At 44.0% G+C, this 25,525-nt stretch overlaps 1 protein-coding gene across 7 annotated transcripts in view; it reads left to right on the top strand.

Moving 5' to 3' along the window:
* The window catches only part of KIT (KIT proto-oncogene, receptor tyrosine kinase), an 84,418-nt gene extending 63,665 nt beyond the window's left edge, over positions 1–20,753 (top strand). For 2 of the 7 annotated variants that reach the window (XM_036416084.2, XM_036416094.2), the window contains exons 8-21: positions 2,775–2,889; positions 4,565–4,758; positions 5,934–6,040; positions 6,138–6,264; positions 6,933–7,037; positions 7,126–7,236; positions 8,335–8,485; positions 10,477–10,565; positions 11,301–11,428; positions 12,515–12,637; positions 16,385–16,496; positions 16,613–16,712; positions 17,056–17,161; positions 18,454–20,753. In XM_036416084.2, the coding sequence (XP_036271977.1) occupies positions 2,775–2,889; positions 4,565–4,758; positions 5,934–6,040; positions 6,138–6,264; positions 6,933–7,037; positions 7,126–7,236; positions 8,335–8,485; positions 10,477–10,565; positions 11,301–11,428; positions 12,515–12,637; positions 16,385–16,496; positions 16,613–16,712; positions 17,056–17,161; positions 18,454–18,582 (1,697 nt within the window). In that variant the 3' untranslated portion in view covers positions 18,583–20,753. Of the gene's footprint in view, positions 1–2,774; positions 2,890–4,564; positions 4,759–5,933; positions 6,041–6,137; positions 6,265–6,932; positions 7,038–7,125; positions 7,237–8,334; positions 8,486–10,473; positions 10,566–11,300; positions 11,429–12,514; positions 12,638–16,384; positions 16,497–16,612; positions 16,713–17,055; positions 17,162–18,453 lie in introns of all 7 variants that reach the window. The other 5 variants (XM_036416101.2, XM_036416119.2, XM_036416069.2 and 2 more) reach the window with 5 other exon arrangements.
* The last annotated feature ends 4,772 nt before the right edge of the window (positions 20,754–25,525 follow it).

Below are 25,525 nucleotides of genomic sequence, written 5' to 3'. Positions count from 1 at the left end.
GTTGAGTCAGTGGCACAGAAAGCTATGCTGTGGTACTAGGAAGGGTGAGTGATAAGAGGAATATCGGTCTGAGGAGATCTGTCTTATGAACTCAGTTACGTCCGAGTCCTGTCTAGCTGTCTTTGCTCTCTCTGTGGTGTGGATCCTGCCCTCTCCACATTAATCTCAGTATCAAGAGGAATTCACTTGTGCCGGTCCGTATGTGAGTTTCTTAACTGTGCAAAAGTAGTGGAAACAGTGCCCCCGCACAGGAACGTTGACCTTGGGCTAAGGTGACCAGACGTCCCACTTTTTAACAATTTGTCCCGCATCCTGCGGCGTTTTAAAAAAGTCCCAATTTTTGGAAAGAATTGGGACTGTCCCGCCAAAAGCAGGACGTCTGGTCATCTTACCTTAGGCTATTTTTTTCAGATCTCTTCTTGTGACTCTAATTGGATTCCTGTGGAATATGAGGGACTTGTTCCTTTGGAGGAGACATCATCCTTCAACAGCTCTTTCTGTGTGTCCACCTCCAGTCAGAGCACAGACAGACTGAGGAAGCGCAGCGCGGTGCAGGAATGTCAGGTGTTCTAAAGTCCCGCGGGAATAGGGAGGAGGGACCAACCACCTTGGCCTTGGAGAGTTGAGCATGGCTTGGAAAAGGAGGTGACCCTGGAACTGAGTCCAGAGAGATCCCCCGAAGGCCACCTGCAGTCTCCGGCAGAGAGCACGCTTCCAAAGCTGCACTTTTTTGTGTGTGTTATGTCCTACTTTCCAGTTTGATCACACAGTTGCCCGTGATAATTAGACGAAGCCTGCCAGATGGATGCTTTCGCAAGGCAATGGCTCGCTTTCTTGCTCTATTTGTGAAAGCTGGCATTGGGTCCAGAGTCTCAAGGATGCCCCTACCTTGAGATTGCTTTGGAGTGTCGCTCTCTTGTGTGTTTAGCCAAATGGCCAGCCCATCAGCAGGGCCAGGTTGAGTGACAGGTGGGTGTGCCATGCATGTGGACACTCTGATCCCCGCCAAGCTGTTTTGCCTGCAAGGAGTTGAGGTGCTGAGAGGTTGTTCTACAAAGATGTCCTGTATCCGTGGTACCTTCCTCTGAGAAATAAGCTCCCTGAGCTTCTGGTCCGTCCATCTTTCCTTCTCACCACAGAGCTTTCAGAATTGATGTCAAATCCCCACTTAATCAGATTAAAACACATACCCCATTTCACACTTTCTTAAAGAAGCAATTTTTAGATCGTGGAAGAGAACATTTAGAGTGGCAAATGTAGTGAACTTAATTGCTAGCAAACTTGATTAGCCAAGGAGGGTGGGCACTCTGAACAGAAAAGAGTAACTGAATCATTAATAATTGTTTCATTTATACAAATTGTTCTTAGCTTTTTTATTCATTTCTGTGAATCATTCTTGTCCTCCGTCTCATATAATTGTCACAAAATCCCTATGAAATGGGTATTATTTAATTAACGAGACATACTGATGGGTTGCCTTCCTCACACACTCTGACCCAATTCCAGGGGTCAAACCTGCAACCCAGGTATGTACCCTTGACCGGGAATAGAACCCAAGATCTTTGGTGTGAGGGTTGACACTCTAGCCATTCAGCATACCAGCCATGGCATAATGAATGACCCATTTTACCCAGGAAAAGACCTGATGGAGGTTCCCAGAACTGGCAGAACCCAAGATCTTTGGTGGGAGGGTTGACACTCTAACCATTGAGCATAACGGTCATGGCATAATGAATGGCCCATTTTACCCAGTGGAGACTTGATGGAGGCACCCAGCACTGGAGAGTGTCCGAGCCGGTGTGCAGGGCTGTCTACCACACACATGGCCTCCCGAGTTCAGTACTTACCTGGGCACTCGATGCTGCACCAAGCACATCACCCCTTCCTTGCCATGCAGATGCCATAGTTCAGCTTGCTCATTCTCAAAGGGTTAAGACACTTCAAATACGTTACTAATAGAACAACTGAACCTAAGTTCATTCCTTCCCATGTTAGACTTAATCTTGAGGATTTGCTTTAGGGCACCCCTGATTGAATATCCGTTGATTATTGTAGTTACACAGGAATGTCGAATTAGAGCATTCCTGCTGATATAATTTACTCTCTTGGTGATTGTGCTCAGGTTTGGATAAGTGTATGAATAAAACTCTGGGGCTGGCTTCCTCCTCTAATTTTGTATTTTGCATCTGAAGTAAAAAAATTTGGAGCTAAAAGCCCATATTGTATTTTACTCTTACGTTTTGGGTTTTCTGTGAATAGGGTGACCCAGCTCCTTATCTGTACCACTTCTTCACCTCCTTCTCTAGAGAAGAGGGAATTCTTGAGGGAGGGAGGGGCTTTGCTCTTCCTGTATTCATTCATTCATTCCAGTCCCCACATTAACTTTGAAATTCGATGTGGGGAATTTTCACCATTTGGATAATCGGGAAGTGTTAGTGTCTACATTGAAGCAGCCTTTCCGCTTCCCACTCCCTGGAAGCAGACCCCCTGCCAGGCGGTCCTGCCCTCCACGTAAGCCATCCCAGGAACTGAGTTCTCCGAGACCCCCACATCCACAGGGTGCGCTGTTCTCACTGTGGAAGCCTTTCCTGGCCTGACTCTCACGAACCCCCCCTCCTTGGACCTTCCATGCACCAGTTTGGATTCTCCCCTCGAGTAACGTGTTCCCCCAAGGTCCTCTCCAGCCTCATGCAGGTTCTGAGGGTCCTGAGCAGAGTGAGTCTCAGAGACACTCTCCAGCAGTTTGACGTGTGGCTCCTTCTCTTTTCCTGCAGCAAAACCGGAAATCTTGTCTCTTGAGAGGCTCACGAATGGCATGCTCCAGTGCGTGGCAGCAGGATTCCCGGAGCCCACCATAGACTGGTCCTTCTGTCCAGGATCGGAGCACGGGTGAGATGATTATTTTTGTTACCACTTAGCATGCAGAAAGGAAGGACTGCAATTCAGCTGAATTTTAACTGTTTTCAGATCTTTCTCTCCCACCCCCCCCCCCCACCTCAAAAAAATGAGCTTTGTTTCGAGGATTCTACTTTTCTGTCCATGTGGCTTTTGAGACAGCATAATTGCTATATTTTTCTTGGTAGACATTAATTTTGTTTGCTGAAAACGATTACTGAGAGTGACTTCTCTGTTTTTGGTGGTTATCTTTTTGGATTTATCATGCAATTGTAGCCCCGCAGGTAGATAGAGCAATTTTCCAGGACTGAGTAATTAGATTTCCATTCTGTACACGGGAGGTAATGTATGTGGGAGATGTGGCTGTAGTTGTCGGGGGGAAAAAAATTACCTCCGAAGTTAATTGCCACGTTACCAAAAAGTAATGACCGTGCGTCTGCAGCGTGCATATGGCGTGTGTCAGCTCTGTGTTCGGAAGCCGCTTTCCCGGTGATTAGGTGCCCAGCCCCTGAGCAGAGCACATCTGGCTTCGCACTTCCTCTCCCCGAGAATCCACACTTAAGCCTTAAATCGTCCTTTCACATTACCTGAGGATGGAAATGGGGTCAACGCTGCTGTTTTTTATCCAGCAAATGGTATTTTATGCTCGGGCTTTAAAAGCTCGGTGTAACATCACAATGGAACCTTGCGGATAATAGCGGAAATTTTATTTTCCATGGAATAGACCTTTTTTATCACAACAAGTAGGAAGAGGTTACATAGGGTTGTGCTTTTCAGCTGAGTTTGAGTGGAATGTTTTCTTTGGGGAATACCATATCAATCATGGTTTTTAAGTCCATTCCATCATTGGCCTTGTCATTTCTGTATTTGCAATAATAGGGTTGGTTCAAGACCCCTGGAAAGTTCGTCATTTAGCAATTATTTACGGTGCGCCAACTGTGTGCCTGACACTGGTCTAGGGGACAAAATACTCCCAGGTCCTGGCCTTGTGAGCTCATGTTTAATGGGTGGAGATGGACAAAAGACTATAAAGTAAACAGCTAATGCAGGCAGATATTAAATGCTGAGGAGGAAGACAGAGCAAGGTAAGGAATGGGAAACTGCTAGGCACCGGGGGAGGGCGGGGAGGGATCATTTAATTGGGCTCATCAGGGCCTGGCTCTCCAGGGTCTTGGCCACCTGGAGTCCGTCCTGGCAGGACAGCCTGCACCTCCCGGCATAGAACCTCCAGGGGGTCCTCTCTGCTGGGGTTTTGGGGGTTGCCTGTGGCCATCGTGTTGACACAAGGCTTTCTTGCTCCATGCTTTTCCTCTTCAACCTTTCACTATCAGTTTATTTAAGGATATTTAAGTCATTTCTGCTTAACAAGACAAGGTGAGTCTAATCATCCCAGTGTTACAGCTGTAGGCACTGAGTCTTGTAGATTCTGAAGTAACTTGTCAGGAGTCAACAGAGTTCAGGATTCAAACCCACACCTCACTCCAAAGCCCCCTCTCTCCGTCTTCTCTTCCGTGGTGCTTCCCCCCACCCCCTGTGCCACGGCAGGGCTCACTGGTCCTCAGATACTTCCGGTTGTCAGAGGACATGTCCAGTCATGAACCCCTAACTTAGGGTGTTTGAGGGAGGGTGCTCCTGGAGTAAGTCTGGGCTGTTGTTTGCTCCCCCCTAGGTGTTCTGTTCCTGATGGGCCCGTGAATGTGCAGATACAGAACTCCTCCATGTCCCCGTTTGGCAAGCTGGTGGTTCAGAGCTCCATCCATGACAGTGCCTTCAAGCTCAACGGCACGGTCGAGTGCAGGGCTAACAACGATGTGGGCAAGAGTTCTGCCTTTTTTAACTTTGCATTTAAAGGTAACAGCAAAGGTATATTTCCTTTTAATCCAATTTAAGGGGATGTTTAGGCTCTGCTACCATATCAGTCATGATCTTAAGTCCATTCCATCGTTGGCCATGTCATTTCTGGTAATATCTACATTGCCCTGTCCTGTCATCAAACTCACTAAGTCTCATTCTGTGCTAGTCTGTTAATAAAATGTATGCAGTAATTTTACCCATGGTACTATATGTATCTTACACTTGTGGGTACACATATCTATGTATGTATGCATGCATGTGTGTATACATATAATGCATCATATATTTCTAATTGTTTTTATTTAAAAGGAGTAGAGAAGGGAAATGGGGGGAATATAGTTTCCTTATATCCATACAGAAACAGAATTAGGATATTCTGAATTTAAACATTCATATTCCATTTAAAATCAGTTATTTTTAACACATTGCCAGATACTATATCAGAGAGTTAACACTGCCTTTTATAAAGTCATGTTAGGGAGGGAGCTGTTTCTTTAACATCTTTAAAATGTGATTCATGAGTGACTGGCTCTCCTAACAGAAGTTAAATGATCCTTGTGGACACATTGATGAATTGGCATGACATTAGGAGACAAAGAAACTGAGCACCTACATTCTCGGGGCTCACTTTTTTGTTTTCCCGAGTTGGCAAAGACGAGTGCCAAAAGTGGTGCATTCTCAGCTTTTGAGTAATGAGGGGAAGAAGTCTTACATTGTTCTGCACCATAGATTTTTTTTTTTTCTTCAGACGAGGGGCAATAAAAAGAACACTTTAAAAGTGTTTTCCTTCGTGTAGAAAACTTGGAAAACACAAGAAAGCATAAAGAAGAAAATAGAAACCACCCACGAAGGACATTTCTTAAAAGTTGTCAAAGGAGGGAGTTTGGTCGAAGCACCAAGTTCACTCAGGTGTTGGCTTTTCATTGACCAACGGCATCACATTAATTTTGTGCTATAGGAATCTCCAGCTCTCTTCCACAGTATCTGGCTCAAAGTTATTTTTAAAAAGATTCCCTTGAATCACAGGCATTCCGATGATCACCAAGGCAAGCAGCTGGGATGTGCATGGCTTTGCCACCCGCCATGGGCTGTGAGGTGGGAGGTGGGCGGTTTGGGGCGGATGGCTGCGGTGAAGAGACAGTCCTGCTGCTGGGTTGTGATTCCATGCTCCACTTCCATTTCAGAGCAAATCCATGCCCACACCCTGTTCACGCCGCTGCTGATCGGCTTTGTGGTTGCGGCTGGCATGATGTGCATTATCGTGATGATTCTGACCTACAAGTACTTACAGGTAACTCTCCGTTTGTTCTCTGCCCTGAGCGCTGTATATGATTGACACGGTGATCATTAAAAGGAAATACATCTTTTCCTTTCTCCTCCCCACCCAGAAGCCCATGTATGAAGTGCAGTGGAAGGTTGTGGAGGAGATCAATGGGAACAATTACGTGTACATAGACCCGACGCAGCTTCCGTACGATCACAAATGGGAGTTCCCCAGGAACAGGCTGAGTTTTGGTCAGTATGAAACGGGGCCTTTCCGGGGAGCCTTTTTGTGTTCACGTAACAATGACTTTAGAACCACAGCCCTCTTTTTCTTCCACCCGAGGCGATCAGTGTTTTCCGGGCCAAGTCATCATCTTTGAGATGGTGACATAAAGCACTTGGGGAAATGTATGTAAACTATGGTAACCAGACGTCCGGCTTTTGGCGGGACAGTCCTGATCTTTTACAATTTGTCCCGCGTCCTGCAGCGTTAAAAAAAAAAGTCCCGATAAAAAAATCGGGACTTTTTTAAAACACTGAGGGGAAAATTGTTAAAAATCGGGACTTGCCGAAACCGGTTTGGCTCAGTGGATAGAGCGTTGGCCTGCGGACTGAAAGATCCCAGGTTTGATTCCGGTCAAGGGCATGTACCTTGGTTGCGGGCACATCCCCAGTAGGTTGTGTGCAGGAGGCAGCTGATCAATGTTTCTCTCTCTCCAATGTTTCTATCTCTCTATCTCTCTCCTTTCCTCTCTGTAAAAAATCAATAAAATATATATTTTTTAAAAAAATCAGGACTGTCCCGCCGAAAGTGGGACGTCTGGTCACCTTAATAAGCTCACGTCCTTACTTGCATTGTGAAAACCACACAGATGGTCCTTTGGTCCAGCCCACTTACGTGGCTGTCTTCCTTTCTGCAGGGAAGACCTTGGGGGCTGGTGCCTTCGGGAAGGTGGTGGAGGCCACCGCGTACGGCTTGATTAAGTCGGATGCAGCCATGACTGTTGCTGTGAAGATGCTGAAGCGTAAGTTTCTTCAGGCTGCTGCCTGTATGCAACACCCGTTTGCCAATTTTTTAAAACTTTTGCTAAAATCAGATGTTTCTCATTTCAGCAAGTGCCCATTTAACAGAACGCGAAGCCCTCATGTCTGAACTCAAGGTCCTGAGCTACCTGGGCAACCACATGAACATCGTGAATCTCCTGGGAGCGTGCACCATCGGAGGTAAAGCCGCCCCCACCTGGCCTCTGGTGATCGGTCCACGATTCCCCTCTCCCAGTTACTGTTCTGAAGGCTGTCTTTTTTAGTTTTATCATCCGGGATACACCTTAGCTGCCGCCCTTGTATGTGTCCTCAACAGTGACCTCTGGCCTAGCTCAAGAATGATGTCTCACCTCGCCCAGAAAGCTTTTCTCTTTCTCTTGTAGGATTTGTGTTTCAACTGCCTCCTATGTAGTCACTCAAGGGTTAATATTCCTTCCACCCTATAATTAAATAGAGGCCTATAAGCCTACCAGCTCTCAAATACACACCAAAACGTGAGGCAAACACTTCGCTTTTGTTAAAAATAAAGCTTCCAATTCCGAAGCCTCCATGGAGCCTCCCATCCCGGGGTTTCATTTTGGACGGAAGGAACAGAGCCGTGTGAGAGGAGCTGTTCCCGGAGATCTGGAGCGCTCCACGGTCAAGTTGACAACTCTATGTAATTTCTCAAAACAGGCCCCGTAGCCGTGGCTTCACCACATCATGAATTGTTCATGAGACATGTCTGCCCAAGTTATTTAGTGGCCCGTTCCCTTCAGAGCTGCAGTGTTAGGCACTCACAGCACCGAGACCATGTTCGGCGTAGGAGGGGGCTCTGAGCACAGGTGATGGGGATGCCCTGTCATTTCAGGGCCCCGCCCATTTCCTAATGGGTCTCAGCTGGCTTTTCCACGCGGCTGGCTCTCCTGTTACGCTGCAGTGCGTGCCATCATTTCCATGATAATGTCACCGAGAGGGGGTGAGCCCCACTGTGTGTAAGCAGACGTGAATCCGAGGATTCGGATAGGAAGTTTGAGAACAGAATAACCAGAAGTCGCACCTGGCCCCTAACCACTCGCACATTTAGGTTAGAACGGGCTTGCTTGTTTAGTTTTATTCACGTAAGGCTTTTTGATAAGCAGTGCTAATAACTTGGATTGTGTTGGTACTCAGTAAGCTGACCCATTGAAACGAATCTTTCCTGGCTTGGATCTCACCATTGGGTCTTTTTCTCTGGGAAGCAGGATTTGTCTATATATATAGCTCAACGCTCCCTAACCTTTTCATATATGCTTGTAGGGCCCACACTGGTCATTACAGAATATTGTTGCTATGGCGATCTTCTGAATTTTTTGAGGAGAAAACGTGATTCGTTCATTTGCTCGAAGCAGGAAGATCACGCAGAAGCGGCACTGTATAAGAACCTTCTGCATTCCAAGGAGTCTTCCTGGTAAGACTGATTTCTCCATAAACAGTCAGCTTGTTGACAGGCAGTTCTGGGGTCATAAGGGTTTGCAATCAAGGCTGATTCTTTAAAAAAAAAAAAAAAAAGTGAATTGAGGTACTTTGAGGTGCAAAATCAGAATTATTAAATCATTTAAATGTGATTAACCGTTTATAGAGTTCAAGTTGTGCTTTTAAAGATTCAGGGAGTCTCAAACTTAGATTTCTGCTGACATGTTTTCCCTTAATGCATATTTAGTTTTTCTCCTAAGCGTTTGTTCTGTTCAGCGGAGTGAACTCGATGCCTGTTTCTCTTATCATGGCTCTGCGCTTGTGTGTCAGTCCACTTATCCTGTGGCGCCGGTGCTGTGTGCACCTTCACAGGGAGACACTGTTTATAGGAAAAGGCGCAGGCTTGTCAGTCGTCACAGCAAAATCCTTTAAAGCCTCTAACAGGACAGCAGAAAGCTCTGAACGTAACTGCGTGTAGGTTCCTCGCCATCTACCTCTAAATTATTCCTGTATACCTAACCTTTAAAAAAAAAAAAAAACCCCACCTCATTATGCTATAAAAAGGCACATTTAAAGAAATTCTGTACCTTCGTTTCATCCCTTTCATCATTGGTAACATTCTGAATTTAAATGATGCGTAAAGAGCTTCAAGTTCTTTTAAGGAGAATTAGCGTGGTTTACAACCAGAATAGAAATCGTTTCTGCCATGCCTGCCTCTTTTTTTTTTTTTTTTTTTTTTTTTTTTTTTCTCCCCAAATGTTAAGTCATACCACTAAAGAAGGTTTCCTGGATCCACTCACCCCAACAGAAATCCTGCGTCTCATGCCCAGCCCCTTATTCTTTATTTGTCTGCATGTGTGCGGTGGGTTTCTCTTCTTTTAAAACAGTTTCCCCTGTATTGAGAGATAAGACTATTGCCTAACCAAGCATGTCAAACTCGCGGCTGGCAGGCCTCACACCAAACGAGCCGCCGGCCGCGAGTTTGACATGCTTGTTAACTCCAATCCTTAAAGAGACCTTAGTAAACTTTACTGATGGGCAGTTACCTCTTAGAGCCCTTTTATGTACCTGTAGCTAAGGTTTTAAACCCCAGGTAAAGCTTTTTACCTTTTTTAAAAATCCTATAAACGAGTACCATCCAGTAGTAGTAAAACACGATACCAATCACCTTTTGTTAGTTCCTCCAGAGCATATGCTCTTTCTGTGAGTAAAGGAGCCATTTTGCCTTATTTCCAAAGCTTTGCTATCCTGTATGTATTTTTTTTTTTTTTTTAACTTTCTGAAATAATGGCCTGAATTGTTCGGTCCTGTGTGGTGTTCTCTGTGCTTTGGGATCCCATATGGGACGGGAACCATCCGCACATTCTGAGGGAGAGAGTTGTCATGGTGTTTCTATGCTAATCACAAGCAGGAAGTACTAGAAATCTTGAAGGCTCTCCAGCCAAATGTTGCAGATTCAAGAGGTCCAGATGGTTCAGAAAATCATCCAAATTATTGGTGTTTATCTGAACCAAACTTGGTTTTTTTTAAAAACCTTCTTCCATCAGTTGCTATATGTTAATGATCCCTGTCTTCTCCCCCATCACACATCCCAGAAGCTCTGGTTCTTTGTCTCTTTCATCTTGTCTCTTGGGGCTAATTTAGAGAGTTTGAAGTAATGTGGAATAATGCTTTTTTGGCTCTGTTTCCCATTACATCTCCAGTGACAGGGATGGGAAATTTCTAAACTGAGCACCGTTTATGATTGAACACACAAAAAAAAAACCCATCTAATTCCTAGGGATTGGACCCTAGTGTTGAGTGTTAAAAAATTCACCTCTTCACTGAACAAGATTTTCTTCATTCCAATTTGGCAATATTTTTTTTGAATAAAATCAGCTTGTTACGTAAAAAGGGATGGGGAGATAGAACCTGGCCAGTGGGTGTTCCCCTCATTCCCCATTTCATTTGATCATGATTTGATGGATGTTTTCTCTCTCCCAGTAGTGATAGTACTAATGAGTACATGGACATGAAACCCGGAGTTTCTTATGTTGTACCAACCAAGGCAGACAAAAGGAGATCGGCAAGAATAGGTGGGTACCCATCACGGAATGAAACCAACTTCATTGACAGGATTTCTCAGACCACCGTGGAATATAACACCATTCGTGGTACTAACCATTCCTCCTTTATAGTAGGGTCCAGTGATAATCCCTTGGTGGCCAGTGACAGTTAAGGTTTTTGAGAGGGTGTACAAGGCCAGAACATGGGTTATTGTATCTAAGCATCCTAATGCATCTATGAAAATGTATGCACGTCAAATATGTATTTTGAATATCGAAATATATCACACGTATATTTTGCATGTCAAAATACAAGGTTTTTTAAAGAATATATATTTTAATGATTTTTTACAGAGAGGAAGGGAGAGGGATAGAGAGTTAGAAACATCGATGAGAGAGAAAACCATCGATCAGCTGCCTCCTGCACACCCCTTACTGGGGATGTGCCCACAACCAAGGTACATGCCCTTGACTGGAATCGAACCTGGGACCTTTCAGTCCGCAGGCCGACACTCTATCCACTGAGCCAAACCGGTTTCGGCAATACAAGATTTTTCTACTAATAATCCACCATTCTTCTCCCCTGGTGATTTTGTAACTTTGCCAGGGATTGTAAATATGACTTTGTGATTCAATATCTACCCGTCCTCAACATGGGGGAAGTCATTGGCCTGCAGGTTCACATCAGTTCGTTGGTTACTTTTGGTGTTACCATTGTCACCTTTAAGGTTTCCGTTGCTAAGAAAACCCTCCTCCTCTCCACAGGCTCCTACATAGAAAGAGATGTGACTCCAGCCATCATGGAGGATGACGAGCTGGCCCTGGACCTGGAAGATCTGCTGAGCTTTTCCTACCAGGTGGCCAAGGGCATGGCCTTCCTGGCCTCGAAGAACGTGAGTGGGAGTGGTTTTCAGACAGGTCTCTTCTCCCAGAACGAAGCCTTTCACGGCCACAGTTAGAATGCACAGTGTCGTTTTGAAGTGTGGTAACCAAAGGCAGAGGAAATGTAGTTTCTTCATGTCCCAACTGCTGTCTGTTTAGAATTCCTGCTCTCATTTATAAGACCTAAAGTAAAAGTTCTGTCTAAATGAGCTTTCTATGAATATTTTTTTATAGGCGATGAATTCATGTAAGCCTTTTGGCTTTTAAGAGACACCAGCTATTCTTAGAGAGAATAGATAGCTATTTTATCAGCAAAAGCAAAGGGAGTACCTCACGTAGCTGCAGTGCTTGGTGGGGCAAATGCTCGGGGATTATTGAAGTTAGACTTCTAACATCGCCTGTGTGGTTTATAAACTGTTGGGGGAATAGGGACCAGAGAGAATAATAAACATTCGGGAAAAGAATGGGGATAAGAAGAGAAGGAGGGAACCAAAACAAGGAACATGGCCTCTGGAAGGGTGAGAGGAATTCCCTAGGAAGTGGGATGACCAGAATCGCATAAGGTCACAGATCCGACTTTTGTGTGTCAGTGGTGACATTTCCAAACCATTACCAACTAAAGGAGGATATAGGGTGGCTGAAGTAAAGAGCTGCTCCCTGTGTCCTTGGGAGATGTCAAGTTGAAGTTGCAAAGACATTTTAGAAACTCCTCTATCAAAGGACATTCACAGTGAAGCATGCAGAATGAGTTTTCTTTGTAAAAAAAAAAAAAAAGAAAGATACGATTATTTAATGTATTTTCCTATGAATGAAAGCAGCCCCAAGAAAGCATTTATTCAAGTTGGTTTTGGAAAGTGATTATAGTAATTAAGGTCCTAATGATGTGAAACACAAATTTTGAGCATCACTCAAGGCATAATTTAGAATGCTTATTTTTGGTGTACTGAGTAGTTTAAATGTAAAGCAAAAGTGTTGGATGTGTATAACATAAGCAGCACTCTCGTGTTAAACATAGTGTTCACTCTTTAAAAGTTTAAAATAAATTTAAATGGCTTCTCCTTCTCCCCCCATCCCCCCTTTTTTTCTCCTCCTGATAGTGTATTCACAGAGACTTGGCAGCCAGAAATATTCTCCTTACCCACGGTCGAATCACAAAGATTTGTGATTTTGGTCTAGCCAGAGACATCAAGAATGACTCTAATTATGTGGTCAAAGGAAATGTGAGTATCCACTCTCTCTCCTTGACAGTCCAGTGAAGATTTTTAGTTTCAAGTTTTTATAAGGATTGTTTTTCATGATTTTCATAATGCAAATCCTACCTTTGAGAGACCATTCATTTTAGCCGTCACATTAAGTGTAACTTCAGCAAAATTTGCATGGTATGCTGAACAGCACAACTAACATTCCGATAATAGAATTCCTAATTCTAATTGTGTAATTATGGGGCATGTGAAGGAAGCAGAAATAGCCTTAATTTTCATTGTAGCCTGAGAATAGCAATGAACTCAATTTTGCTCCAGTGAAACAAACACGGACCTGAAGGTCACAGCAGGAGAATTTTATTTTGAGATTGACATGCCACGTGAAAAAGATTAAAATCGAAGGGAACATGCAGACTTCGGTATAGCGAATGCTGGATCTGACAATCAATAGAGAGCTTGTTAAATAGGTTCATAAGTTATAATTGGTTTATAGAACATAGTGATTTTATTTCAAAGTGCTTTATTTCACTGCCGTTCTCATTGTATCGCAAACCCTTGGCATTAGAATGCAGTGTCTTCCCATTTTAAGAGTTGCAGTGTGTCTTGGTGATGTTTGTCTGAGATACATCGGTTGGTAGAGTCTGAAACCAGAGTGCTTGATTTCCAGAGCAGTGTCCCATTAGTATGGGAAGCCATGCAGTCCTGTGTCTATATTCTTTTGCATCTATTTTCCCAGACCCTTTTCTAAAGTCCAGATTTATTCCCAGAGGTAACTTATGTTAAGGTAATATTTTCTCCTTCATCGTTATGGCATCTCTGTGGATTAGCTACACTTGACTTGGGTTTGTAGAAACAAGTGTTAGGTTTACCTTCTAATCAAAGCATTTCTCTCTCTCTCTCTCTCTCTCTCTCTCTCTCTCTCTCTCTCTCTCTCTCTCAAAATAATTGACTTAAGAGAGAGAGGAAGGGAGAGAGACAGACAGAGAGACAGAGAGACAGAGAGACAGACATTGATTTGTTGTTCTACTTATTTATGCATTCATCAGTTTCTTCTTTTATCTGCCTTGACTTGGGATCAAGCCTGCAACCTCAGCATATTTGGATGATGCTCTAACCAACTGAACTATCTGGCCAGGGCTAATACATGCATTTTTAATCAGTCTCCACTGAGGCTAGATTTTGTTATTAGGAGCGTTAATGAAACCATGTTCCCTCCATCCTGGTGCACTGTTGGAAGGAAGAATGTAAGGTGGTTCTTCATCTAGGCCTCTGTGTATAGTGACAGAAGGACAAAAGCAAGAGGTTGCAGCTCTTGGACCCGGTCTCAGCGAGTTCCAATCTGGCCCATCACATAGTGGCTGTGTAACATTTGGCAAGAATTATCCAACACTTATTAATGTTGGTTTTTTTTCCCCCTCTTGGGAATGATCCTGTCAGCTGCCTCATAAAGTTGCAATGAGGATTAAATCAATTAATATATGTAAAGTGCTTAGAATAGAGCCAGGCGCATTGTGGCTAATACTTATATGGCACTTACTATTTCATAGCTGTCTTATTTGAAATGTAAATAACCATGACAGTGGTGATGCTGCAGTTCCTTATTGCTTGTGATTGGTTGGAATTAACAAGGATGGGTTAGTCCCCACCAGCTTCCATATTGTGGGCTCCAGCTCAGGCCAGGTGAACAGACCAATCACAGATGTCACTTTCACCAGGCTACCAAGTAAGGAACATTTACAGACAAGTTGAAAGCAATGAAACTCACGTAGCATGTGACTATTCCCAAACTTACACCCTCATCATCTGAGGTCTCCTTGTGTCACTTTCTCTGGAAATCCTTTCATTTTGCGTGGGTTCTCCTTAAATAAGTGCTAGGATTTCTTAACCTGGAAAATCATGGATCTTTTGTCAGAACATTGTTTTAAATGCACAAAATAAAATAATTGGGATAACCAAGAAAAGCAGTTAAATTGATTAAAATAGTAAAAAGTAAATTTGTGGTAAGACAATACATGTACTTTGTTACATGGAATAACATATTCTTAAAACTATGATTTCAAAGTGGTGATGAATATAAATACTGTACCAGGATGACGATCTCCATGATTAAATGGGTGACAAAGTCACAGGTCCTGCTCAGTCTCCTGTGCTTTATTGCCTTCAAGCATAATTTAAGGAAATACTAAGCTTCATTTAGAAGTTAGTGTAAACAAGAATATAATCTCTTCCCTTCCAAGTTCATAGGCACCTGGATTCAAGATATTTGTAGATAGCAGGTTAAGAGTCCCCCCACTATGAGTTTCAGCACAAAATTTCAGGGGAGAGATTGGAAGAATTTTTCCCCCCTATGGACTAAAATAACTTAAAAACTATGAAAAATTGTCTTCTTAATTTTAAACTCTAAATGAATTAAAGGGTTGATTTAGTTTTCTATGGTAGATTAAGATCCAGGAATCCAGAACGTCTTTAAGAGGAACAGTCACAGAAAGTTTGGCTTGGTTTTAGCAGAAAGGGTTCAGGATGTGAAGTTAAGCTGTTGAATTTCAGCCCTGAATCTGCCCTGAAATAACCAAGAAAAGCAGTTAAATTGATTAAAATAGTAATCAACTTGTCTGTAAATGTTCCTTACTTGGTAGCCTGGTGAAAGTGACATCTGTGATTGGTCAGTTCAGCCCTGAAACTCACTTCACCTTCTTGGCATAGTCATAATCGTCATCAACCACTGCTATTTATTGAGTGACCACTTATGCTAGACCATTTCTCAGCGGTTAGGAAGTCAGGCAGGACTGAGCTAAGTATGCTGACCCACATTATCGCATTTAAGCCACAAAACAACTCGTGACATTTGAAGTATTCTTTTTGTTTTACAGAAGAAGTTATAGAGGCTTAGTTAGATGTTTAAGTGACTTGGGATAGTTTCAGTTGCATATTAAAGAAAAAGAAATAAAGGAGTATGGGGCCAGGCTGTTAAGAGGCCCTGTGAAATACCCAGGGACCAAATCTTTTCCCTTTCCATTTTTGTTGTTTTTAAATTTACCTAGTTGTGGAATATACACCTTCATTAATTTCAGAGAGGAAGGAAGAGGGATAGAAACATCGATGATGATGATGATGATGATGATAGATACATCAATGACGAGAGAATCACTGATTGGCTGCCTCCTGCACCCCCGCTTCTGGGGATCGAGCGCACAACCCTGGGCATGTGCCCTGACCGGGAATCGAACCGGTCAACCACTGAGCCATACCAGCTGGGCCCTTTTCCATTTTTTACAATCCCTGGGTGTAGCTCTAGCTTCGTAGTCCAAGATGACCACCACTAGCCAGACACACCACACCCAGAAGGCAAGGTAGAGGAAAGGACAGAAGGACATGCCAACCGTATCTTAACGTTTTCCTAAAGTTTCCATACAGCAGTTATAACTTACTGTCCCAAACTGAGCCACATGACTGCACCTCCAGGGCAGTGGTGGAGTCAGGATTAGAACCCAGGGCTGTCTTTTCTCTGATGGCTGTGCTCTTACCACTATGCTGTAGTGCCTTGGCGTACCCAGTTGAAAATAGGGATGGTATTCTCGTGAGCCACCTATTTGGGAGGTAGTTGGGGGTTCATCTGGCGTCACAGGGATAAAAGGCTTTTGTGAGACACCGTCAAGTTCTCACCCCCAGCTCTCTGCGGGAGCCACATCCATCATAATAATTTGCTATTCAGTTTTTTGGAGCTTTTTACTTTACATCGCTGAGTCTGCTGTGCTTCCGTTACAGGCGCGGCTACCTGTAAAGTGGATGGCGCCTGAAAGCATTTTCAACTGTGTGTACACCTTCGAGAGTGATGTCTGGTCCTACGGGATCTTTCTGTGGGAGCTGTTCTCTTTAGGTAAAACGATGCTTTGCCAAAGGCACCTCTCTGGGCTCGGAGCATCCTCTTCAGGTTTTGTCAGGGTCCCGCTTTCTTGACGATTAACACTGATTTGCAAACCATGTGTGCCTCAGGAAGCAGCCCCTACCCTGGAATGCCGGTCGATTCTAAGTTCTACAAGATGATCAAGGAGGGTTTCCGGATGCTGAGCCCCGAGCATGCACCTGCTGAAATGTAAGGGCCCCGGCGCTTTCCTGCAGATTACTGTTTCCCCTTTTATTTTTACTTTTAAAGACAGAAACCCAGATGCTGAGGGTTTTCGAGTAGGCCAGTTTGAAATGCCGCTTGGTTCCTGCTTAGGGCGTCCTGGTCAAATGTCATTTCTGTAGCTCCCTTTTATAATCTGTAGTCGCCAAATGCACAGAAAGTTTCGGGAGCATTTCACACACACAGTATACCGTGCAGTCTGTCCGGTTGCCCAGCCTGGCATTATTTTGGAGACAAAATTTGCATGGTATATGCCTGAAGCTAGGTGAAGGGCATTGAGGAGTGATGGCAAATGGCCCTCATTCTGCAGGTATGACATCATGAAGACCTGCTGGGATGCTGATCCCCTGAAGAGGCCAACGTTCAAGCAGATCGTTCAGCTGATTGAGAAGCAGATTTCAGAGAGCAGCAATCATGTGAGTCCGGGCCCGGGGTCTCCCCTCTCTGTCCCAGGGTGTCCTCCTCCTCCTCAGGCTCTGGGGATGAGGACATCCCTTTCCACTCCTTCTCTCCTTGGCTTAGGTTGTAAATAGGACTTTGGATGGGAAAGGAGAGGAAAGGAAACAAGTTCTTTCTGCCCAAGCCCCTGCTCTGAGCCAAAGAAGGATGTGAGCTGGGGCGGGAAGAAGAGAGGGGAGGGCTTTGCGTTCGGAAGTGTGGAAGTAGAAGTTTCCATAAGGATTTGCCACGGGTCCTCCCCCCACCCGAATGCTGGTCATGAGGTCTGCATGGGCTCCCTCACATGTCAGGGCCATTCAGCCTCCGGAGGGTTGGGCTCATGTGAACTGGAATAAAAGCATAGAAAAGACAGCTTGTTCGCGCAGTGGAATGAGCTTCTGCTCACACAGGCATAGCCAGAAAAACGGCACAGAGCTGTGTGCCCACAAGCTGCATAGAATCCAGAGTTGTTTGAAGTGGCGAGATCCTCCCAGCGATTTGGGAAGGGAGGAAGTCAAAGCCCAAATCCGTTATTTCTTCTGATTTTAAGGAAGAGAGTGATCCTTACTTGGACGAGGATTTTTTCTAACTTGCCTTTTTTCTGGATTTGTGCTTGGGCTATCTTTCCTTTTCTAAGCATCCACCACTGGTATTTTGGGGTGAAAGCTTGCTCTACTGGGTGGCAAAGCGTGTTTCAAACTAAACAGCATTTTCCACCCAAGTGCTTGTTTCTCAATGGAAGGGCTGCATCGGCTGTTGGGTTGCAGTTAGCTACCTAGATTTATAAACCTTTTAAATAGGTTAGGCCAGTGGTGGGCAAACTCAACAGAGCCCAATATCAGCAGTGCAACGATTGAAATTTCTTTTGAGAGCCAGATTTTTTTAAACTTAAACTATATAGGTAGGTACATTGTAATTAGGGTACTCCTAAGCTGGCCTTTGCTAAAAACTCAAGGGGCCAAAGAGCCTCATGTGGCTCGCGAGCCGCGGTTTGCCGACCACTGGGTTAGGTAGTGCCTATTCTAGAAGTACCCCAGCAGAAAAGCACTCCCCCCTTCCCCCCATCACATCCTACATCACCAGGCCTTGGGGAAAAGAAAGGGTAAACGAATTGCATTTTCTAAAGTCAGTTAGTATGACTTAGGCTGTGGACATCTTTAAGCTCTCTGCGTCAGAGTCCTCCTCAGGTTATTGGGCGTTCTGAAGCTCCCACAGTGCCCCTTTGTCACCGTGAGGATTGGCGTAATGACCGTGGACTTGTTTTCCGCAGATTTATTCCAACTTGGCCAACTGGAGCCCCAACCAGGAGAACATCGTGGTGGACCACTCGGTGCGGATCAACTCCGTGGGCAGCAGCACCTCGTCCACCCAGCCTCTGCTCGTTCACGAAGACGCCTGAAGCAGAGCGCGTGTCTGGGGTCTCCCCGGCACAGGGATCCCCATTCCTCTGGTTTCTCTCTGACTGTTTTTGTTCGACTTGCATCCTACTCCCAGAAAATGGACACCCCCCTGTAGTCCCGTCTTTAGGAGCACACGTTAGCGGCCGATGCTTTTGGTCATCTGCCCCTATCCTCTTGCCAGGCCAGCGTTCAAGCTGCGTCTATTCCCAGTAGCAGAGTAGCTCCTAGTACATACAACAACAAATCCGAGGTGGAGAAAGGGAGGGTGAAATGGGCGTTAGGCACCTTGAGTCCTTTCTGAGCCTTCTCTACTTTCTGTTCAAAAAGAATGGCTGGTAGTGTATTTAAATACATGGCAGTAGTCCCCTTCAGCCCTTGTCGCCATCCATGATGACAGGATGGTGCAGTGAGATTCGAAGCTGAAACCTAAGCCCCCCATGTGGAAAAATAGAGCGTTCCTGGGACAAAGGTCAGAAGTCTGTGAAGGTCAGGGCTTGAGAAATCTCCTTCATGCTGGGAATGAGACGAAGGCCATGAAAAAACGCTCCCCGAGCCAGAATGAAGACTTGCTGCTGAGCCGTGAGCCTCTGTCCTGCTGACCTGCTGACCTGCTTTCTGGCCACTTTGCTGTCAGGGAGTTGGATTGGAGAGAGGGCCTCCCCCATTCACCTTGTATATACTCATCCCACAATTGTACATGTTCACATATCTGAGGGAGGAACACCCACGAGGTGTCCTTTCTGGATATGACTCTGCTCAAGTCTGATGTATGTAGAATAGATACAGAGAGCCAGGCAAGCGGGAAGGAACCAGTTAGTGCTTTTTTCTCCCCCCACCCCCCAAGAAAAACCATAATTGTTAAGCACAATTTTAAGAAAAATCTTACATAGCCGAGGAACTTGCTGTACAGAGCCCCCAGAACTCGCCTATAGCTTCAGAATGGCATTGTGCTCAATGGATTTGATGCCACTTGAAAAAGATTCACTGCATGGCTCCTGCAGGAGTGAGAAAACAGCGCTGTCTTGGTTTGGATGCTTCTGTAGCAGGAAAGAAAATTTAGATTCAGGCTCCTCTGCAGACACGTTCTGGACACTGGGCCAGTATCTATATATAAAGTGTGTGTGTGTGTGCGCTCGCATGTGTGTGCTTCTAGGCACATCTTTTGGGCGGTATTTTTGCCCTGAGCCCAAGAGGGTCCTTATACCCAAGAAGTCGCTTGGCTTTCATTGTCCATACTGCTCTCCGTTCCCTTCACCTTGCTCTCCTGAGGAGCTTACCAAAAGCTCACATAGAGGCATGTAGGAAGCCAAGTGCTTAAAGTACCTATTTATTTGCAATCCACCGCCACTTAAGGCACTCCATTATTTATACTCCGCATACTGTACTCGTTCCTTAGACCTTCGTAATGCTACTCTCCCACTGGAATGTATTTAAATCTCACCCTTTAGGCTGTAGCCTGGATTATTATTCTTAGTTTTACCTTCTCTTTCATCACTGCCCAACTACCAGAGGTCCATGTGGTACATGGCAAGGTTTGTGTGTTGTCTTGCAAGATGGAGGTATGCTGCCTTCACGGTTCCCCCCTCCTAGCCCCGTAGTGACATGTAGAGAACTGTGGCCATTTATCTGGAAGTAACCATTTGCACTGGAGTTCTATGCTCTCGCACCTTTCCAAAGGTAACTGGTTTTGGGGTTTTTGTTGTCAACGTAAGAGATTGTCGCTGTTTGCCATACTTGGAAAATTTCCTTTGCGTTGCTGTTGACTTTGATTAGAGTTAAGAAAAGTGGTTAACTGTAGATGTCTAGGTACTACTTCAGGGGCACTTCACTGAGAGTTTTGTCTTGGATATTCTTGAAAGTTTATATTTTTATAATTTTTTTTTTTTTTTACATCAGATGTTTCTTTGCAGTGGCTTAATGTTGGGAATTATTTTGTGGCTTTTGTTTTGTTTTTTGTAAATATTGAAATGTAGCAATAATGTCTTTTGAATATCTCCAAGCCCATGAGTCCTTGAAAATATTTTTTATATATATAGTAACTTTATGTGTAAATATGGAAGCAGTGCAAGTTTAAAGGATGTTGGTGTTCCATATGTTTTTTTTCCTGATATGTTGTCCAACTGTTGACAGTTCTGAAGGATTCTAATAAAAATGTAAATATATAAATCAAGTCAATGTTTTGATTATTTCAAGCTGACATTAAACTTTAAGGTGGTAAAGTGCACTCACATGGATATTAGGAAGTTTTGTGCTTTCGTGTGCACAAGGTCCAGGCCAGACTCAGAACACTAGGATTTACATACTTGAAATTTATTAAAAAATTCAGGACATTTATTAAGGATTTGATCTGTGCTATTATTTTCTTATCCTATTCTTACAATTCATGGTCTCCATTAACATTGAAAAATAAATAAAAAGGAAATGTTTAGAAAATTCTACACATCACTATGATTATTGATAGGTTGACTCATGGAATGACCATTTTTATGGGCAAAATAACCGTCCAATAGTGGCAATTTTATGTGACTTCAGCTAATATAACTGGCACATTTCCTTCGACAAGAGACTTTCTCAAACATGAATTCACAAGAATGACATGAGTTTCCCAGGCAAGTGGTTTGTATTCTTGTTGCTTGGGTTTGGAAGAGAGGCCAATTCATCTTGAGATGTTCCTGCTCCAACTGAGCTAAGTTCTAGCACTCGCTTGGAGGGAGGTACTTCTGTCTATTTATTCAGGTTCACCTCAGGGCGGGAGCATCCTTGGTGATCAGGAGGTCTTATCCAGAGCAGCGGATCCTGCACACAGCCTGTGAATTCTCCCAGCTTGAAACAAAGAACCACCACGTAATCCTGTTAAGAGTGTGTTAGGCACACAAAACACCATCGGTCTCGATTTCCTTTATTGACGTGGCATCTACCTCTGCAGAAATGTCTCCTGAGGAAGGGGAAGGGTGAAAGGTGACCTGTAATGAAGAGGAATCATCTTAAGGGAGGGAATTGTGTGGCCAGGAACATGCCAACAATCAGTGAAAAACTGACCACAGTTTAGTCAGGTGATTTTCATTATTTCAGACAGGAATGAATGCTAACCACAAAACAATCATTTCTGAGTGTGTTTTTAGTGTCATTTGGATTTTCTCATGTGAGCGAAAGCTTGAGTTAGAAGCAGACAACTGCTCCTGTACTTTTAGTCTGTAGCTATGTCCTTCCCCAGCCCAGCTTTTGATAACAAAAGTGTAATCCAGGCTCAAATTGGGTTCAAATGTTTTTGCTGCTGTCTCTGCCACTTGCTGCCGTGTGATATTGGGCAGATTAATCTTGAAATCTCAGTTCCCATAGTAGTTGTATCTACTCAGTTCCCATAATAGTTGTATCTACTTTGATGTACTAATATGAAGCTGTCAAGTCTGCCTTGTTTGTACGCCTAATACATACATAGTGCTCAAAAGTTGTAACTGGTCATGGCTAATTAGTCTTAGTAGGAAGCAAGAAGATGCCCCTATACCAGCATAATGCAGTTGTTACCCCATGATGAATTATACAGTTGCCCTGGCCAGTGTGGCACCACGGTTGGAGTGTCATCCTGTACACTGAAAAGTAGTGGGTTCAATTCCCAGTTGGCACATACCTAGGTTGTGGGTTTGGTCCCGGTTGGGTTGCATACCACGGAGGGCAATCAATCAATGTTCTCTCTCACATTGCTGTTTCTCTCTTTCTCCCTCCCTCCTTCCATTCCTGCACTCTCTGAAATCAATTAAGCCTACCTCAGATGAGGATCAAAAAGGATTATACAGTCTAAAATTTGTTTCTTGTTTTCCTCTTCCTTGCAAATGATATTTTACTAGTTTGCTATGAAACTTGACTCAGAGATTTCTGTTTTATTAAAATCCCAACATTTTGGCTAGGAATTTAAGACTCTCTGTTCTTGTCCCCACCTTTCTTCTTGGCTTTTCCCCATTACCATAGGCCCGTGGTGGGCAGACTGCGTGCGGCTCGCATGCGGCTCTTTGGCCTCTTGAGTGTGGCTCTTCCACAAAATACCATTGCCTGGTCAAGTCTATTTTGAAGAAGTGGTGTTAAAAGAAGTTTAAGTTTAAAAAATTTGGCTCTCAAAAGAAATTTTCAATCTTTGTACTGTTGATAGTTGGCTCTGTTGACTAACGAGTTTGCTGACTGCTGCCATAAGCCCATTAATATACCCCACTCTGCTGATTCCATCCTCAGACTTCACAGGGTCTGTTCTTTCCCAATAGCCCCCACCTTTCTAGACTCCTGGAGATTGCTCTGAGTTGCCATGGCCCTCTACACTCTTTATAATCTATTCTGCCTGGTAATATAATTATTTGGTGTCTGGTCTTAACTCCTTACCCCACTGTATCCAGACTTAAAAAAATCGAATCAACATAAATATCTATATGTTCTAGAGTCATTGACTTTCTTATTTGCTTGTTAAAAAATTTAATTACCCAGAAACTCAGAAGCTCAACTGCTCTGAGGTCAAAAGAGGTTACAACTTGCTCAAGTTCACTTATTAATACCTGGAGGCAGAATCTGAATTCAGATCTGAGTCTCTGTACTTCAGTGATGGCAAATATCTGGTCTTCCCATGCTGGCACCCCATCTCCCTTGTCCATGCAGCCATCACTCATCTCTCACACTACTCTCCCATGGGCCCAAGACACGTTAGGAGTCTAAATCTCCAGGAAGCCCTGAGGAATCAACTGGAGTTGGTCTAAGGGCAAACATACTTGTCACCTTTAAATCATTGCCAAGTTTCCGTTTTCTTGAGGCACAGGTGTTCTCTATCTCAGCTAGCACAGTGCTTCGTGCATGGCTAATACGCTCTGAATGAATAATTAAACATTCCATCGGCTTGGAGTAAGGGAAAGCCATCTGGGAGGAGATGGGTCCAGAAAAGATAGGAAATAGAAGAAAACACAACTTTCCCTACCCCCAGAGTGGGACCTAGAAAGACCGCTTCATTTCACACTAGCCATGAGGCTTTGAGGAGAAGGGAAAGGGGAACTGGGAAAGTTCGCTGGGCAGCGGGCACAGCTGCTGTGTGGGAGGGAGAAGTAAAGGAGGACTTGGGTACATGGGGAAGGGGGGAGGGGAAGGGAAAGGTGGCAGAAATTCTCTTCCTTATTCAGAAGGTGAGGAAGGCCTTGAAGGTAACAAGAAGCCCTGGGACAGTATTGCTAAGATCCTCAACGTTTCCCCCATTCCTCTTTGCAGTTAGTAAGTATTCAAAAATTCTAACAAACTAGTGCCCAATGATTCTTGACTTGTAAGAAGACACCACATATTTGACTGTCTTATAGAATGCACTCATTCATAGAGCCATTTATTTGCTCTAGGATCTTTCTAAATGCTTTGGTCATACAAATGACAGTGGTAATAGGTAGGTTGCTTTGTATGGATAGTTATCAGTGATGATGACAATGGTGACATGACGATGATAGCTACCATTTATTTAACGCCTACATATTACTTTATTTAAGACTCACAATAACACTAGGAGGTAGGTATTATTTTTCTGCATTTACAGGTGAGAAAACTTTGCCTCTGAATGGCTCACATCTTTCTCTAAACCTCATGGCTATGGGTGGCGAGGTTGAGAAGCAAGCTCGAGGTTGAGAAGCAAGCTCTAGTTTGTCTGACTTCTGAATCCTAGGAGTTTGAACAGCAGTGTCACCAAACCAGTTGGGTAGGAGCATGCCCTTTATTGGGATTCTCTGGGCTTTGGATGACCTTTTGGCCATTTCATTTAAAAAACACAAAGTACAGGAAGGGGAAAATCAAATAAAGCACTCTGCCACTCATTATTACCAGCTCCTCCAAATGCTGGAGAGAATGGCAGTTGAAGGAAAAGTTAAATGTGAGGCTTCGGAATTCGCTGTTGATTTCACAGGTTCATGATCAGCCCACTCCCTTATGCACCCTGTAAACCTCCCCATACCCTCCAAGAACATTTTTCTCTCCGTGTTTCAAAGAACAGTCTTGTTCATTTGAGCCACGTGAGGAAGAAATGTGTTTGCAGAGGAGGGGGTTGAGGTCTGACGTGTAGAGAGGAGCATTAGAGAGGAAGAGAGAGAGCAAATCAAGAATTTCAGATCAGCAAGAGGGTGGGTGAAAATACCACCTTTTCTTTGCTTCAGCAGTTGTTATTGTTGCTTAGAAATGAACAAGCTGTTGCCCATATGTCTCCTTCACTATCGATTCCACTTTTGTTGGTTAAAGGCGGTTCTTAGGATGTGGGTTCTTCTCTGACGGGTTTAACCTCACAAGTGCTGGGGTCCTCAGGGTAGATGCTCCTCAGGTGAAATGAATGTTCTCGCGTGGCTCACCTGTGTGTCTCCGTCCTTCCATGGTTGGCTATGAAGTGAGCGTGCTTCTTTAAGCACAGCAGCAGGACTGTGGTGTGTTTTATGAGACTGACCTTTTTCTTTGTGGTCTGTGGCTTAGCAGACACTCTTGCTCTATAACAAACGAAGAATGAGGACAGGCAAAAGGATGTCTTCACGGCTGCTGGTCTCAGGATGTGAACAGATGTTCGAGGGCAGCTGAAAACCTTTGTGTTCACACAATAGGCTCCCCAGCCTGAGTGCCAAATCTCCTGTATAGGGCGTCACTTGCCTCATCAGGATGCATCTTACTCTTGTGGTGTGTTTGGTGTAGAAAATGGATGTGGGTGAAACAACTTTACTGCTTACATCCACGTATTTCAATTGACATTATGCATTAATATGGTGTGAAATAATTTCTTGTTTCAATTACATTTTACACTCAATCTCATTTTGTATTAGTTTAAGGTGTTTAGATAATCATATATTTTACATAGTGTTCCCCTGATATTTCCAGTTCCCACCTGGCACCATATGTAGTTATTACAATGTTATTGACTATATTCTCTATACCTTACTTTACATCCCTGTGATTATT

The sequence above is a fragment of the Pipistrellus kuhlii genome, unplaced genomic scaffold, assembly GCF_014108245.1.
Source record: "Pipistrellus kuhlii isolate mPipKuh1 unplaced genomic scaffold, mPipKuh1.p scaffold_m20_p_1, whole genome shotgun sequence".
Classification (NCBI taxonomy): domain Eukaryota; kingdom Metazoa; phylum Chordata; class Mammalia; order Chiroptera; family Vespertilionidae; genus Pipistrellus; species Pipistrellus kuhlii.
The sequence above is the reverse complement of the archived record's forward strand: the minus strand, read 5'-3'. Positions and strand labels throughout refer to the sequence as shown.